Source organism: Anas platyrhynchos, chromosome 2, assembly GCF_047663525.1.
Source record: "Anas platyrhynchos isolate ZD024472 breed Pekin duck chromosome 2, IASCAAS_PekinDuck_T2T, whole genome shotgun sequence".
Taxonomy (NCBI): domain Eukaryota; kingdom Metazoa; phylum Chordata; class Aves; order Anseriformes; family Anatidae; genus Anas; species Anas platyrhynchos.
This window is the reverse complement of record NC_092588.1, coordinates 73,586,626-73,605,446: the sequence shown is the minus strand read 5'-3', so window position 1 is coordinate 73,605,446 and position 18,821 is coordinate 73,586,626. Positions and strand designations below refer to the sequence as shown.

The 18,821-nt window shown below is 34.8% G+C and overlaps 1 protein-coding gene across 11 annotated transcripts in view; it reads left to right on the top strand.

Moving 5' to 3' along the window:
* The window catches only part of ABCA13 (ATP binding cassette subfamily A member 13), a 189,818-nt gene that overhangs the window by 50,959 nt on the left and 120,038 nt on the right, over positions 1-18,821 (top strand). For all 11 annotated transcript variants that reach the window (XR_011807700.1, XM_072034942.1, XM_072034941.1 and 8 more), the window contains exons 25-30: positions 2,735-2,912; positions 4,652-4,791; positions 9,764-9,877; positions 11,543-11,633; positions 16,876-17,052; positions 18,515-18,815. Coding sequence is in view for 10 of the 11 variants with exons in the window: in XM_072034942.1 (XP_071891043.1) it covers positions 2,735-2,912; positions 4,652-4,791; positions 9,764-9,877; positions 11,543-11,633; positions 16,876-17,052; positions 18,515-18,815 (1,001 nt within the window). In the remaining variant the exon portion in view is untranslated. The remainder of the gene's footprint in view (positions 1-2,734; positions 2,913-4,651; positions 4,792-9,763; positions 9,878-11,542; positions 11,634-16,875; positions 17,053-18,514; positions 18,816-18,821) is intronic.

Here is an 18,821-nt window from a genome sequence, read left to right as displayed (position 1 = left end):
TAGCAAATAATGATTTCAGCTGATAAATAATAATTTGCACTGGGTATCATATTTGGCTTACTTTAAATCAGGTAACCAGTATCTTCACATATAGTATTTTGATATTCACTTCCTCTGAGTGCCTTCTGATTTTAGATTGTAGCAAATTTCAGTAATTCACTTCTCCTTTCAGGGCTAAAAATTCTTTACAATGGACTTAAGGTCAGTCTCAAGAAAACCACTAGTAACTTATCTGTGATACAGTATTTTCTTTCTTTTTAACGGGATCCCTGCAGTAGCAAGACCATTCTTTACATACTATCTAGTTATTGAATGAATGCTAATCAATGTTTTCTATGATAAGAAGGTTAACTAGGTTCTAGGGTTTACCTAGATTAGAGATAGCTCAAATCTTTTTCAGCAAATTCACCTGCCTTCCCAAATAAATGTATTGTGTTGGTCTGGAACAATACTTTGAAAATGCATTAAATTCTACACTTCACATAGTATTTGTCTGCAACTCTTCTCCCTGTTAAAATGTATTGTGATACCTTGCCATATTAAACATTTATTAAACCATTATTTCCTGAGGCATTGCGTCACTCATCATTGAGTATAGATGTGCTTCAAACGTTGCCATGTAAATTTTACAAATTTTCAGTAGAATACAGGCTTTGTTTTGCTTATGCCTCTGCAGAATTAGGAATATCTATTTCTCTGCATTCTTTCCTTTATCTTTTTGGTTTCATTGAAATTTGAATTATTTTAAATCTCCCTCTGCTTTTCCAGGAAAAATGTCATTTTTTTTTCTTTCATTTCTTCATGTAATAATCATGACTTTGTTTAAATTCGCTTTGCAGTATGTAATTTGGCTTGACTTTTGGGTTTGCTTTATTGAATAGTTGATATTTCTACTCCAGGCAATTTATTTTTATTTATCTTTTTTTTTTTTTTTTTTTTTTTTCTAGTAATATTCTTTCCACTGTCCAATTAGGTCAGAAGTCCCTATGCTATGATTTTTTTGCACCCATTTGACAATCCAGTTCCAGAATAGCCTTTTAATCTGCCAATCTTTGTTTTCCATGAGTCTGTTGGCAAATGGCTTATTTTGTTTGTGGGAGGCTACTTGTCTGGATTTAAAAGCCTTGATTTTACCTACTTTATTTAGTTTAAACTAGAAAATGTGGATCAAAGATATATATATATATATATATATATATATATATATATTTTATGAACATGCATCCTATATAGTTCTCTTACTTTATCAAAGTAAACTTTTAGGAAACATATGTTATGGAGTCAGTGGATATTTAGTTGAAAGACAGTAAGTAGATTCAGTCTGTTGGTGGCAGTTCATTGCATAAATATTCATTATCTGAATTTCAAGTTATTTTGATTGGAACCAGAATTAATTAGTAAGTTTGTGCTCTTTGACTGCAATAAGCCACATTTACCCTTCTGGTACAAATAGTCACAAATAAGGATTCAAAACCACTCTTATTCAGCATTGTGCATCAAGTTTATTGCTCTACTGAAGCCTATACCATAACATAAATTCAAGAGCTAGATGATGACAATATGAAATCTAGATACCACTTGTTTACTATGCCGTATGCAGAAAGTGTATGCCAGTCAAGTTCTGATGGCAACCAACACTGAGTTTTGAATAATATTTGCTAGCAATAAAAAGTTTCTAACAGCATAATCTCTAAACTGATTTATTGCTTATGCAAAGTGCTGTACTGTTTTGAAAAATGACTCAAATAACAACAACAACAACAAAAACAGATTAACAAAAAACCCACAACTTTTTTCAGTGAATCAAATGTTCATTTAAGTGTTAAGTATATTTTGTTAATGTATTAAAATCTTTTTCCTATTTGCCAGTTGTGCAGTCTTAAAATGATATCTGATAGTCCAGTTATGTTTTCTTGACATGCATCTGCAACAGTAATGAATATCAGGTGGGCCAATATATTCTTCAGCTATACTTTTGCAGCAGGTTGCCTTGCAGTTGTATCCTCCTACAGTCATGCACCTATAAAGCCTTCCATGAATTACCAGTTACAACTGAGCACGTAATTTGAAAAATGAAGTTGCACATTCTAGGAATATGATTAATGATGGTTCTTAAGCCATAAAAGTAGTCAGATTGCTCTCCTCATTAGATGCATGCTAGTCATGAGCAAATTGCAGTTGTAAATGCTGGTGTGACTTGAGATATGCAAAAACTAGAATGTACTAGAAGTACATTCAACAAGGTAAAAGATGTACTTGAAAACTGGGTTTTCATGGCATATGCACTTTTTTCTTTCTTCTTTTTATTTTTTATTTTTAGCAACTGTTTTCATTGCAAGCATTCATATGTAAATGTTTATGGTTTCTGCTTTGTGAGACAGGACTCATCTACCAGAAGAGCAGAAACTGTGAAACAGGGAATCTCTAGTACAGTTGTCCTGATATTCCATTCCTTTTGTGCCTACCCAGTACACAGTATTTTTAAACGTTAATGTAATAGGCTATACTACTGTCTTTCGTTCAGTACCCTGGTAACTGCAATACCTCCCCCACCACCCCCAGGCAACAAAGATGATCAGAACAGAAAAGAGCACAGCAGGCCTTCGTTCTTGTTGGCAGTTTCAACAATTTAATTCTGTTGATCTCCTTGGATGCCATATTGAGAGAACACCAGGGCTACTCCCTGAAGCTACTAAGAACAACTCTGGTTCATCTGTATTTCTGTTTGTTCTAGTTCTTGCAAGGTGGGCAGTTCAGAAGTTCAGCTGCTGGATCCCTGGAGTCTGTAATCAAGGCAGTCTGTAGAGAAGAATCTTCATTTTTCAGCAACGCAAACCTCTTCATTGACATGCCCAGAATCACAGGACTCTTGGAAGACAATATGGCAAAATATGGCATTCCTGAAGACTCGAGTGAGAAAATCTATTGATAAGTTGCTTATATACTCTCATAGTTTGCAGAAGTTTCTCCCTATTAAGGGGAAATGTTTATATACCATCTGACATCTCAACTAATACTGTAAACCTGAACACAAGGAGTGATCAATACAAATTTTATGGCTGAGAGAAAATAGTGATGAGACACAAGTAGTTCAGGTTGTTTCCTATCCTTTCAAATAATGAATAAAAATATTCCTGTCTTAGGGATATATTTATTAGATTTTATTATTTTTTTTTTTAAACACCGTATTAAAAATACATCTTTGAGATATGAGACTGAAAATCTATTGCTGCTTTCTTTCCTTCTGTGAACACAATGGTGGTACTGTGCAGTAAAATAAGGAAACCCTCTGGATAACGAATTTTCTAATAGTTGAAATGTCCATTCTTTACCAAGTGCCCAGAAAGTCTCTTCTCTCATAATTTCACCTCTGCTCTCTTTCTTCAATATACTTTTAACTCAGCCTGGTAAATGCTAACATTTCTAATAACTTTGTTGGTGCTTCAGTGTCCCTACGCTATTTCTGCAGTCTTGGCTGTACCAGCAGGCGCTTTGAGTAAGGAGCCAGAGCTCTGTCTTAGCCTTGTTCACTTGCATGTGGGCAAAAACACAGCAAACTCAGATTAGCAAGTCTTCTGTGTCTTTTAGTATATTGCAGTTTTTGACTGGCCAGTTTGGAGCCTCTTAATTCTTTCCTGTCATTTAGCAATGGTTGTGCTTAGTAATGAATGTTTCCTTAAAGAAAGTAAAAGTCTAGGCAAAAAACTGGTCATTCTAAATGATACATTTCTGATGATTATTTCTTTTATCTTTGGTGGGATTCTAATGTTATTGGCTTAGTTTTCCATTAAATACAATAATACTTGTCTTCCTTAAGGAATTGTTTATCACATGAAATGACATATTTCTAAATCCACTCATAATTTATTATTTTTTTTTTAAAGTAATGCACATGAACTGGGCATCTAAATCCAAATGTTTCCCACAGAGAACTCATTTCCTGTACTTGAGTGCTATGCAAGTGCAGTGGGATATCTTGGGGGCTCTTCATTGGTGTATGTTCTGAAGGATATACTGCCACCCTAATACACTAATAACCCAATCTGGTGTAGGAAAATATTTTTTAGTTAAGAAATGATGTTTATATTTTTCAAATCAGGAAGTTAGGTGGTATAGTCTAATGCCATTTTTCTTTCTTTCTTTTTTTTTTTTTTTATTTTAATTTTATTTTATTGTTTTAATGAAAATATGCAAATGAAGTCTGTATTTATGAAGGGTTATCCTTCTTTCTTAAGTAGGAATAGAAAGGTATAGAAAAACTGAGAGTCTAGGGTGAGTCTGGTTTCTTAAGGTGACTCTTTTCCTCAGAAATCATTTTCTGTGCAGAGGTTTTTTGTCCTTCCACTCTGTAATGCACTAATGCAGCACTTAGGACAAATGGAGTTCACAGGTTGCTTTTCAGGAATGTGACAACCTCTTTTGATTGTTTTTTGCTTGTCTAATTTTTAGAGTTCTGCAACCTCAATGATATCTTAGACTGTGGTTAAACAATTTCTTTTCAGGGACCTGTAGTGATTGCTTAGTGATAGTTGATAATATCTGGCATGCTGCTGTGGAAAATCCTAAATTAAGACTCAAAATGGATTAAATTAATAAACAAAAGCCAACTGTATTGACTTGCTTAATTGTGAGTCTGTCTTTATTTTTGCAGCTCCATTTTGCTTGAAGCTTTATCGGGAGATTTTACAGTCTTCTAATGGGGCTTTGGTATGGACTTTCCTGAAACCTTTATTACATGGAAAGATACTGTACAACTCAAATATCAACATGATTGACCTGGTGATAGAGAAGGTGAATATCAAAAGAAACACTATTTCTGTTTATTGATTTTTGTCTTTGTACTTCATTTTAAAGCCCCATTTCTTTCAGGGTAGGTAAAAGCAACTGGATAATTGCCTTTGAGAAAAAATGGATCTATCCTATCCCTCAAGTTCTCACCTTTCTACTTGAAGCTTGATATTTCTCTTAACTTTTATTTTGTTTGTTATAGTGGTTTCACCTTGGAGTGAAAAGAGTAATTTTGTTCAAAGTCACTTAAACCATGTATGGAAAGATTAAAAAGAACACATTAGCAGAAGTGTAGCGTTGTATCAATGTTCAGAATTACAACATGTTGTATCAATGTGCAGAATATACCTACTACAAGTAAGTTTTTGCCCTGAAAAAGTTTTTTTAGGATAAGAACTCTATAGGGCAGCAAAGGGAACTTTGAGGAAGGGATGCCCTGGGAAGGAAAGCCTGTTTGGAGGGAGTTACTGAGCTGCATTAAAAAACAAGCTACAGTGCATCTTGGTTTCCTTTCTGATCATGTTTTAACACTAGTAGTATGAATACTGTTGGCTGAGCTGCCATATATATGTTAACGTCGATGACTTGATATTAGTCAACAATTTTACTGTCTGGTATGGTAGGTACTCTGGTTTGAGCATAATTATCTATAACGATGTGTTTGTTCATGACTAGCTTTGAAGCACTTATGTAAAAGAAAAGATCATAAATCTCAGTACAGCTAAAGTATGGCTTAGAGTTCTATGCTAATTTTGCATTTATCTTGCAAATATATTATTTTTACCTCAGAATATTATTTATTGCAGGAATGACAATTTTGCTTAAAATCTAGAAAACAGCATTGCTTCTCTGTAAATGGTACACAGAAAGACTAGTAATTTTAAATGTGATGGTAACTTTTTCCTGTGTAAATGCAGTACAGTGTGATGGTCACCTCTTTGGAGATGAGTATAATAGACTTAAAAATTTTAGTCATCTAAAAATGAAGCTGTTCTTGATTTTTATAGATGGAGATTCTATAAAGAATGAGTTGTGATAAATGGCAAAAAAAAATAATCCAAGTAAGATTTCTTAAAAGTATCAGTAGAGTTCATAATGAAATTAACTTTATTTTTATATATACATATATATTTTAATGATCTGGAACTATACAAAGATTCTGGCAGATGCTTCTACCTCAATGTCCATTAATATTCTCAGGATCCCCAAATTTCCATCAGCTTTTTAAGGAATCTGTATTACCTCCCTTTTTTTTTTTTTTTTTTTTTTTTTTTTTTTTTTTTTACACCCTATTATTTACATCTAATAAACAATTACAGACGTGTGCCTGTTTATAATATAAATACAAAACTACTAGGAAAGTTTCTTCAACAATTTTTATTTTTGTTATATTACACAAGCCTATCAGTTATTTCTCCAACATAAACAAATTTCAAATGCAAGATAATGGCCCAGGTATCATAAAAACAGCTACTGAAAGCTGACCCTTTAGCCCTTACACAATCCTACTGAAGTTGGAATAGAAGTTCTAAGTTACTTTAGACAATGTGACCACGTGGCAGCTGTCTACTAGAAGAAAACAAGCAGAGGGTTAAAACTGAAAGGAATGTTGACAATTGTATAGTTAGACATTCTGTAAGTTTTTCACATAAATTGTTTTGTTTCAAGACTATGCAACTAACCATTCTTTGATAAATTGTGAGGTTGGCGGCTTTACCTTCTGAGAAGGCAACAGTTTGGATGCATAGAATAACTGTGGCCATCATAGATGCATGCTGCAGTGCTGACTTAGAGCAACCATGATCAGTGGCAACTGGCATCCAGGAATCTGAATACAACGTGTGATGTCTTTGATCCCCATTTTCCCAGTTGAACTTTTTTCCAGTGATGAGCTGATCTTGTGATCCAGTTCTTTGTAACTGGAACAGTTGGAATATGTACACAAAAGTAACAAGACAATTCAGAAATAAAAGTCTAGCTTAGACTTTCTGGATTTGCATAAGCACACCTGACTTGTCAGTCTGTTAAAATATGTCATTATAAAGGCAGTTAAATAAGCTCAAAAGAACATTTTTATTTATGCTTGCATCAGGAAGGCACTTAAATGTATTCAGTCCCGAAAGGGCCATAGTTGATATTCAAGGCTAATTTTAATCAAAGGTAACATCCAGCCTAAATGTTACACAGAATATTTATTTTAATGGATCTTCATTGACCAGGAGGAAGAGAACTTGAAGGGAAATTTTATTAAATATCAAACTCCAACTATTCATTAAAACATAAACTTGTAGGAGTCACTTTACCAAGTTAGATTGTGTTCATCCTGCCTCAAGTCCTGACTCCTACTGTAGCCAGTAAAGGCTGTACAGGGAATTGCTGATGAGCTCATGAGCAAAGTTATACTGCCTCTAAATATTTTCCCAGCTTCCAAAGACTTGTAGGTCAGAATTTCCTCCAAGACTTTACTGCTATAATTTGTCTACTTTATTTTTGAGCTCATGTAAACTCTGCATCCACACTGTGCTGAGGTGTTCTACATCATCTACCTCTTCCTTATCTGCTTATTCTTTAACTTCTCCAGAGAGCTGAGGTACAACTTCTCTTTAAAAAATCAAATGTTTTATATCTCTCAGCTATGTCTACTTCTATCCTCTATTTATACTGCTATCCTTTATTGTAATTTCTATTTATTTATTATAACAAATTTAAAATTTGTTCACTAGAGATTTCAAAATCATTAGTCTGTGTAGTCCTCTAGCTCCCCTAGCATCTTTTTTAAGAGTAGCATTGAATTTGTTATTCTTCAGTTCCCTGATATCAAGGGCAATTTTAATCAGAAAGTTATGGTACAGTAAGTACCTCAACTGTTTCACCCTTGAACTCTTTTAGAATTCTTGGCTGGATGTTATCTGGTCCTGGAAACTACTTATTGTTCATTTTGTTAATTTACTTGACTTTTTTTTTTTTCCCAAGGTGTATTTTTTTGTTATTATTATTATTTATTTTTTTTTTTACTGCTGCTTCAATTCAAGACAGATTTTCTAAAGTGTACTCCGTGTAGAAAGATTTGACATGGTAACATTCCAAAGGCCTACCATGTTGAATGAGGAAGTTAAACTTCCAAAACTTTAGTTTATTGTTCTTATGTTTTTCTCATTTGGATGTAACTTCATCTTTTAAACGGATGTTTTCTAATACCTTTCTGCTGTGTAGTCCATATGCATGCATACATAGGCATGTAAATGGTCTTTCTCAGTGAATATTGAGAAAGATACTGTTTTGATAAACAAAATACTGTTTTGATAAACAGTATGTATTTGTTCAGTTTTCCACTATTTTGCCATTAATCAGTCTCTTTATCCCTTGCAAAAAACCCGACCCCTTCAACTGCTGCTTTTATTTCAAATAAGCTTCTGCATCATATGAAATTCTTCTTTTTCAAAAATCCATGCTGCTGCAGTAGATTTTTTTGGATTGTACTGTTTGTATAAGGAGGTTGAATACAACCACATTATAGCTACTGCAGATCTTTGAAGTGACTTCAGGAAAAAAAAAATCCTTTGTGCTGTTCAGAATCAAGTCAAGAAACACCAAGATCTGAGTTCTTCTGAGCTCCCTGGCGAGATGCCTGATCTAACAATTTAAAATGGATTAAAATTCAATCTCCTCATGTTGCAGTGTGACCTTATGTTCCTGCTCTATGCTGGGGAAAAGGAAATCTTCCATTTTGGCTCTTTGCTACCCTTTCAGCCTTTCTGGTTTCCCTCAGCTTGTCACCATCGAGCCTGGACAGTGGGTTACATGATCCTGATGTTCAGGTCTGGGTTTTCAGTCCATGAGGTTTCTGTGTTGCTTGTTAAGAGAGAAACTTGTTTAGCTGATTTAATGCCAAACTTTAGTTTAACATTTAGGATCAGTCTCCCTCAGAAAGTGAAATATGCAATCTCATATAAGTTAAATGCATAGATTCCTTAAAAAGAATGAGACTGCATGCAAGGCTGTCTTTGGGGGCTTCTGTGCTACAAATGGGAAGAGAGAAATACCACAAAGTGTTTTTCTGTATTTTCTTATACTTAAGTATTCATCTCTGGGAGAGAAGGAGAGATGAGAGCTAGGAGCGGGATTTTGCAAAAGACACTAAAAATACTATGGCAAAAAAATGTGTACTTCTAATAGGAATTATTGCAAAAAGTGTGGTCCCAAGTTGCAGTTTACAACTCATTGGAGAAAATCTTTGCTGGGGAATGTCATGATCTCTACCATAATAACAAAGCTAGATTGTAATGGAGAGATCTAGTTCTTAAATGCACTTGTGTGACTGATAATACCAATTGAAACAAAAACATATAGCAATACTTTCTAATATTGAGTACATTTATGATCTGTTAAAACAGTCTGGAAAAAATTGATGGTTATTTGCTGGTGTCTAAGAAAAAAATTACAGCTTCTGCTTGACAGGGCCACAGAATATTTTGCTCTACTCAGGTCTTCCTCTCTAACACTATTTTGAAATAGAGTATGTTTGGTCAGTTGTCTTTATTTTCCAGACTGTTTCCAACATTTTTTTATTATTTTTTTTTAAGTTCATGTAATATGTTTATGTTAGAACAAAAGATCCATGTGGTCTGTAGCGTCTTTCTTTTAAGTATGTCCTAACTGTATTTTTCTTGTATTCTGAAGCACATCTATGATATTCTGCATGAAAGAGACATTATAAAATAGATAGGTCTTTATGATCCTTCAGATAAGAAACATAAACAAAAGGCATCCTGTAATGTGTGATTTGTTTGGTATTCAGAGACTGCAACAAATGCTTCTCATTTTTAAACTGAAAAAGAAAACATGGATACTGTTACAATTTACAATCAAATGAAATGGAAAAGAGTTGTAGAAGATCTGAAGTTCTTCCTGTTTCTTATAGTTTGCTATGCACAGTTTTTTTTTTTCATTTGTCTCCACATCTTCATTTTTCTAGGCGAATTCCTCTTTTGGTTTTGTGGAACACTTGAAGACTTATTCTCAGACATGGCTTAGGATGTCTGAAATTTTTAAAAATCGTGGAAATGTCCTCATGGTCTCACGGCTGCAGGTTGGTGAACTGTGGGATGAATTCCTATTTTCCAATTAACTGATCTATTCAGAACTTCTATACATGTAAAGCTGCCTATCTGTCTAGCTATGGGTTTAAAAAGAGTTGAAAAAAAGAGAGATTAGCTTTAGCTTATGAGTCTACAGTATGATACTGACCAAATTCTGAGCTGAGAATACTTAAAAGGAATGTTAAATCAGTATACAGCACTACCAGGCAAATAGGGGAAATAAAACAAGTAAAAGCTTTATGCACTTCTCTAAAACAAATGTAAGATTGGAGAAAATAATACCTTCTGGAACTCGTGTGTTTGTCATTTGCTTTTTCCAACACTGAATGCAACTGATAAAAAACTGATGTGGGAAATAGTGACTGTTTAAAATAAATAAATAATAATAATAAAAACAAAGGTTAACTTGTAACTAGGCTTTTCCCCATTTTCCCATTCTACTTGTTTTTTCTTTTTTTTTTTTCCTCCTTTTTAATATACCAATAAAATGACATGTGAAAGACATGAAAGGCTGTTATGATTGGGCTGCTCTGGCAGCCAGGAGGGCTGGCCATACCCTGGCTCTGCTCTGTGCTGCTGCGGCCTCAACTAAGTACTGCGTGCAGTTTTGGGCACAACAGTATAAAAAGGACATAATGTTACTAGAAAGTGTTCATACAAGGTCGGCAAAGGTGGTGAAGGATCTAGAGGGTAAAACATGGAGAGAAGGACTGAGGTAACGTGGTTTGTTTAGCCCAGAGCAGAGCAGACTGAGAAGAGGCCTCATGGTGGCCTGCAGCTCCCTCAGCGGATGGGCAGGCGCTGAGCTCTGCTCTCTGGGGACAGCGACGGGACCCGAGGGAATGGCATGGAGCTGGGACAGGGGAGGGTCAGGGTGTTAGGGAAAGGTTCTGCACCTGGAGGGTGGTCAGGCACTGGGACAGGCTCCCCAGAGCAGTGGTCACAGCACCAAGCCTGCTGGAGTTCAGGAAGTGTTTGGACAACTTTCTCAGACCCATGTTCTGATTTTGATGTGGTCCTGTGTGGAGCCAGGAGTTGGACTCGATGATTCTTGTGGATCCCTTCCAACTCAGGATCTTCTGTGATTCTATAAGCAGAATCCTGTCATGGCTGGTTGAACAGTTGAACGGTCACTCTAAGTTCAAGTAGGGAATGTTACTAGTATACATGCACGAGACTTGCAGATGCCAGGATGCTCTTGTAGTGCTAATACATTTTTTCCCCTTATAACATGACAAATGAGATAACGAATCGAAAACAATATAAAATGAATTCCCAACTGCTAGTTTTTAAAGATGTTTGTTTTGCTACTGCCAGTGCTAATAGTTCAATGCTCCAAAAGTCTTGCAGGAAAAGAAAATGAGTTTCTGTCCCAGGAGAGTTGCAAGAATATTAGAATGGACTCACAGTTAAAATATTTGGAGTAAAGGAGGACAGTGAATTATGCAATGGGGAGTATATGTGCTATTGTTTATTTTAAATATGTGGAGTTAACCTATGAAAGGTGGATGACTGAAGACATGGAGAAGATGAGCAATTTCTCCAGTGTTATGCAGGAAATCTTTATAAGGGGGTTGAACATGGATGCATACATATATTTTGTATTTCTTTTGCAAAGACAAACATGACATAACATCTAAAACTTTTTATTTTAGGAAGCACTTCAAAACAATTTTGTAAAGCACTTTGTAGAAAGTAACCTGGATATTGACATGGAAAAACTCTTTCAAAAAATGCAAGTATATGGTACGTGAAAGTGCATGTACTGATTACCTTTATTAAATTTTAACTTAAACTTAGAACTATGCTGTTAGTTTTCAATATTTTACCTGATTAGATGAAACAAAAATACTAGATTTTATCTTCTATTGTTGAGTTAGTCTCTGTATTTCTAAATGTCTTTGTGTGTGAGTGGATAATTTTCATTGGTTAATATTGAAACACTGGAAAAATCTGGTAATGAATTAGAAGTAACAAACTGTCATGGCAGACTTAAAAATACAAGAGCTATGTTTAAAGGGAGGGAGGGAATAAGTAATCCTGGTAGCTACAGTTCCCTTATGTAGCAGTAAATTTTTTAGTAACTTTGAGGGAAATCTATATGCTTTAAATAGAAATAAATGGAAAATCAGATTGGGTACATTGTATGCTTAATCAATACAAGCAAAATCTGTCTTTATCTCTTATTTTAGTGAGAAATAGTTCCCTGTCATCTCCCAGAACCCCAGCAAAGAATGAGATATGGTTTCTACAAGAGGACTACAAGGGCAGGCTTAGGTCAGTAGAGAATAACTAGGGTCACACTCAGCCCTGGGATGGCCAAGAAGGACCATGGGGATGGTGGCCATGCCAAGATGTCACCCTGTGGGTGGAGATATGGGCGCAGATTAGCATGTCCATAGTCAGGGCACTATGAGGCTGACCAGCAGTGTCCCCGTGGTCACCACCACACTTGGCTCTACCATTTTAGCTAGCTCTGGAGCTGAGCTTCTGGCAGCCAGACCTCCAAGTTACTTAAATTTGATAACTAACTGTAACAGTTTGATAAAAGAAAAAACATTCAATGTGTCCTGCTGTCAGTAGGTAGGTCCATTCTAAAGAAAATGGTTGCTGACAGCATTAGAATGAATTGTCTATACCAAGGCAGAGTCTAATGTTATTTAAGAACAGTTTAGATCACGAGGACCATGGAGAGAGAATGAAAGAGATGTAGCATAATACGTAATAACAGCGTGATGTCATGCACTAAGGGAGCTAGGTGCTTCTCAGGAGACGATAGTGGTAGGGAAGATAGATCCATGTAGTTTGTTGTCAGTGAGCAGTAGGATCATTACAAGCCAGATACTAATCTGTTCCAGCCATGTGTTGGGGGAGGGCAGAGATGCCTCCATGAAGTGTCTGTGTGGCCCTTGTTGGGAAAAAAAAAAAAAAAAAAAAAAAGGCTTTACAGCAATATGGATTGCTAATTCTACTCTACAGTTAAAGAATTAAGTCTGAATCTGAAAAACAAAACTGAGAAAATATTATGTACCTGAAGTAAAATTTTTATGGGACTTTGGTACCTGTTTCTAAGCAGGAAATCAACAAAAGCCATTTAAGCTCCTGAGAGCTTATAAATGCTGAAGTTGGGTACTCAGTCTTTAATTGTACTACTGCACAGAGCTGATGTCATCATGGTTGGTGTGAACTGAAGTTCTTGCCTTTTATTTTGTATGCACAGGTTACAAGATTTAATTGAAACTGATGGCCTTGGTTTGAAGGCTTTGTTTTTGAAGGCTAGTATTAGCTGCATGCACTTTCATTTTAAAAACAAACAAACAAACAAAAACCATGGCAAGCAGTGTCCCGAATTTAATCCAGAAATTAAGAGTTCTGGCTACAGAATCCTCCTTAGCATGAGCGACTCAAACTTATATCTACCATCTCTCAGGAGTATTACCTTAACCCCTGAACATTTGGCTAGTATGGGTCAAGCACAGTTCACCCATCATTGTGAAACAGGATCCGAATACAATTAAAATAAAAACAGAATCATGTAATCAGAAAGACATAGGGAGGGGAAACAGAACAAGTCTCTTAACCTACAAGACCTGCTGAAAATATAACTGTCTCAATGCATTAGTTGATCAATAGATGTATTTTGTTTATACAGACCTAGCACAGGGAACTATGTAACAGGTTGTGGGCAAACCGTTTCATTAAGAAGAAACCAAGATCTTTTGAGACATCTGGTACATCTTCACTGTTGCAGAGAACTTAACCACAGAAATCCATGCACGTGTTTCTCAAAACATTGTTTTTTAGCAGTTAGGAACATTCGACTGTAATAAATGGTTAATAATCTTGGATTGTGAATGCAGGAAATCATTTAAGTAGAATAGTTTATGAAAATAGAATTTCTTTAATGAAATACAATTGATAAAATTATCATATAAAAAGTGAAAAATCAATACAGGGTATAGATGATGATAGCATTTATGCCTTTGTTAAACTGATCTTGGTCCAGAGTGCCATAGCATTCTTCTGCATTTATACTTTGATTACATTTCTTCTTATAGATTCACTTTACCATTTGGCTTTTTGAAAAATGACTGTAATGTCTTATTTTTACATTTTTTTTTGTATATGCTTTTTTTTTTTTCCATTTTTAGTCTATAATCATATACAGCTGTTATTGTGAACCTCTGTTTTTATGACTTTTTTAAAAAAAACCTTTTGTTAGTCTTATACTACCTCTGTTTTTCTAGTTCTGTGATTATCTCGCTTGGATCCAGTTAAACTCTTAAATGTATCCACATATGTTATTAGTTTTATCACTCATGATATGTTTATTTCCATCCAAAGATCTAGTTTTCTAAAATCACCTAATCTGTGTGATTATGTATTTTGTCTTCCAATGAAAACAAATGTTGCCTTGGCTTTACATCCATGCTCACATTAAGGTGTCATCTAAATATGCTCAAATCCAAGGTGTTTGTGTCTTTTTTATTTCACTATGATGCTACATTTTCTTCACCCTGCAACTCTTGTTGGAAAGCTTCATAGGACAATGAGTAGATTGATATTCTATCTGTTCTATTACATGATTTTACTAGGGAAACTCACAAAGTCACCAGTTTCTAAAGCAGGTTATTGTGTCAGTAACCATGTACAAAGTAAATATTGAATCGGGGGCAGAAAATATTGTATTTGTCTTTTTAAATGCATCTTCACTTTCTAAACTAGTCTTGTGTGGGTAAGGTAACTCTGTTTCTCTATGCTTGCCTTCCAACCCAGCAATTTTCAATAATCTCCTTGGTGTAACCAATTTTATATAAAACCTGTCCTGCTAGAGCCTGAGCTTCTTGCTGGGAGCAGTTTTATGGACCTCTCAAGAGGCACAAAGGGAGATGGTTGAGTGGCAGGGCCTTCTTTTTGCATCCTTATTCCCTGAGTCTCCCACTTGTCCTTCTTCAGTGACTTCTAGATGTGCAGTGTTTTTCACTACAAAGGAATCTCCCTTATGGGCTGTGTGTGACCTGGGATGTAGTGGCTAAGATAACAATAAAAAATCAAAAAAAAAATCCAGGCAGCTTTCCTGCCTGTTTTTTTCCTTTTCTGCCCTCAGTGTCATGAAATAGTTTTATGCATACACACAAAGCTGAAAGCAAAAAAAAAACTCTAAAATAATCACTGAAACCTATGCCACCACCACAATCATCTGGTAAATAGAATTTTTTCCTAATTTCTGATCTAAATTCACTCTTTTCTGGTTTATTCCTATTTTTCTTCTTGCAACCTTTCCCTTAAATAGCACTTCTATTTGTCAGTTTCATAGAAAACAATTATAGTTCCTCTGAATTACTTAATGGTAGGTTAAACAACCTAAGTGGGAGAACGAATTACGAAGGTAAGAATAAAAACAGCTTCACCAAATTTTTATTGACTTGCTAAATTTATAAATGAGAAATATGAAAGATAAATAACATCTTAATACTAAACCTTTCCTGTGGATTGTATCTGTTTTTATATACATTGTAGACTACAGTTCATCCAGATTGTGAAGTACAATATTTTATTTCCAGAAACATTTTAAGTGTGCTGTACTCCAAAGAAGTCACAAACTAGACACACTAGTTCTTATGTTAAAATATTCAGTAGTATAATTCATGAGAGAATTTATTATTATTTTTAAGTTAAATATATAAAATTAAGGTTTTATAAAGGTCAGATGGTGAAAAGGTCTCATGTTTTTTTTTGTTTATATATAGGCTACATATATATATATATATAAATATAGACACATACATATAAAAATAAAAGCTTAACCCTATTACCTGGGGTTAATGTTAGAAATATTCTGTTCTCTTTAATGTGATGAAACAGGTAGCAATGTATTTATTTATTTTTTTGTTGTACTCCTGAAGCATTGTAGTAAATAAGACACACATGGTATGTCTGAGGCTGTTTTTTCTCTCAGCCCATGAATTCACCCTGTCATTGCTTGCTTGTCTTCTGAATTCTAAAGTACCTGTTTCTCAGTTTCTACTCCTTTTAATCTTTATACTTTCTCACTGGTAATTGTGTCTCTTCCCCAGGCTACTTCATACATCTTTTTCCACTTATCTGCCTTCCTGTTGTAATATTTCCTGTGCTGCTGTTAAATAACATTGATGATCCAGGGTTTGTCTGTCACCACTGTTAGCAAATGAGGTCATCACCCATCCTTTTTAAGGCCTATATGTTCAAGTGAGTCTAAGAAGAAAGCTTATGTTGGATGCTTTATAACATATTATTACTTGAGAAATTCAGATGTTTCCATTAAATCCAGATGAATTTACAATGTTTCTAGCTCATACTGTCCCTATGATTATTCTCTTAAACTTACGGATATAACACAGTTCTCTAACGATGGATGGAGATCTGGATTCCTCCAAAGGTTCAGTGCTGGTGAAACACGGTATTGGTTAAGGTATACATTCACCCTGGATCTGTAAATACAATCAAAGTCAAATGGGAGGTTCTAGTTTTATTCTGATTTTTTTTTTTTTTTTTTTTTTTTAATGTAGGGCTTGAATCAAGATGCTTGTACGCTATATGATGAACTTCTTGAAATATTTGTAGTGTCAAGAAGATAAGAGCTAGCCAATACATTACTAGATTAAAAAGACTGTCTGTAGTACAGGAACTCTTTTTTTTAATTTGTGGAAGTAGTTACAGAAGGCTGAAGAAATGTTAAAAGTCCTTTTTCTAGAACTTGTTATATTTTTGTTGTTTTGAAATTGAAGGGAAGTGTAGATAAAGACTTGTAAAAGCTGCTGAAACATGAACTACACTTTCACAAGTTCACAATTATTCACAATATGTTTTATTTTTAATTCCCCCCCCCCCCCTTTTATTTTTAACACAAAGGATATTTTCTCCTACAGGTTGTGCAAGTGAGAACATACCTTTCTGTTCCACTTAATTCATTAAAACTAAGGCAGTCCAATTTGTTTCCTCCTCTTAGAAATTATGATGGACAAGATGCTTAACAGCTCAGCAAGTAAACAGATTGACCTGTTGTCACATCTCATAGTAAATATTTCTTCCTGTGTGTTACTGGATCGTTTCCAGCCTTTTGAGTCTGTTGATAAATTGGAGGAGAAAGCTCATGAACTCATGCAGCAAAATAACTTTTTGGCTAGTAAGTATCTTATTTAAAATGTGTAATTACAGAAAACATCAGACTTTAGTTGTTGTCTGTTGATAAGAGGTTAAACTTGCACAATTCCAAAGTATGTATTAAAACACACATAATATAGGCAAAATACAGCACATCTAACTTAGAGATATTCCCCAACATTTGATTTCTATAATATATGCAGTAAAGACTAAGGACGTTTTAATTGTGGAAATGTCAAATGAATCCTCGGAGTCTGTTGTTTCTCATGAAATGTTGAAAAGCAGAGTCATAAAAGCTTAAAATGGAATAAAAATATACACTACTGGGGAAACTCAACTACTTAGGACAAGATCACCTGTTTTTTCTCATTTTGAATTTTAATTTTAATATTCTTGGCTTTGCAAAAAGGAGGGAAAAAATAAAAAATAAAAGTAAATTGTATGTTCTTAAACCAACAACTTAGAAAAATTGTTTATTCTGAGTAAATTAGTTCTTAGGCAACTGAGGTTATTTCTTTTCCTCATTGGGATTAAACTGTCTATCCTTTGCATTACATTCTTATTGTTGTGAATCAATTAATTGGACAGAAGAGTTTAGAAGACAGGAATGTTTTTCTTGCTACACATTTTCTCTCCTCGCATAAGCAGCTTTGAGTTGCATATAGTCTTTCTAAAAAAGAGGGAAGAATGTTTCAGAAAACTAAATGCTTGCATAAATGGGAAAATTAATTTGAAAAAAAAGTCTTTACAGCAGAGTAAATTATTCTACGATGTCTTTCTGAGAGCCTAGTGGTCAGAGAGATCATTTTCCTTTTCTAAGGAAAAAAGATCATTTTCTCACATTCCTCAAAAAATCCTAGAATGTCTTGGTCATTCTGAAAGAAAATACAACCAACTTACTGTATTTGACTCTCTCCAGCTACATTTGAATCTCTCCAGCTACAGATACAGCTTTTACTCACAATTTTACTGAGCTAGAGAAGATAATCATGCAAATTCTGCTATGTTAAAGCAGAATTTATGTTATTGACTCAGAAATTAAGAAATCAAAGCTAATTTTAGTGGGTTGGTATTGTTTTCTTTGTCACCCACTTCCAGGGTTTGTAATCCTTTGGTGGACAAATTTTGTTGTAGTGCTTTTACATGTGGAATTGGGATCAGTTTCCCAAAAATCTGTATATAAAACAGGGTTAAATCTGTATATAAAGATGATAAGCTACAACTCAAAAAGACAAATCTCAGAAGGAATTTTCTCACGTAAAAAGGATTGTTGCAAACTCATATATTTTGTGAATAAATAGGAATTATATAACATAGGTGTCCATGAAACCTACCATTCTTGAGTTGGGGGGCAGGAAATATTAAAAGACCTGCTCTAACAGGTGAGTGTATCCTACTGTCATATGATAATTGTCCAGGAGTTATCTATGTAAATAACGCGTCATATAGGCTTGAGCATGAAATGTTTTTTCTTCTTGTGTCAGGTATCATCTTCAATGCACCAAAGAACAAGACGCCAGATTTTGGAAATCTCCTTCCGTGGCACATTTCATATACAATTAGAACCAGCGTTCTCTACAGCATGAGAACGGATTTGATTAAGAACCCAGTGTGGAAATCTCACCCCCAGAAGCTGCCAGCTGATGGGTTTAAATATAACCATATCTTTATTCCTATTCAAGACATGATTGAAAGGGCAATCATTTCAGTTCAGACAGGGTCAGATATCTCAGAGCCAGCAATTCAGGTGCAAGCCATGCCTTACCCTTGTCATACCAGTGACCTGTAAGT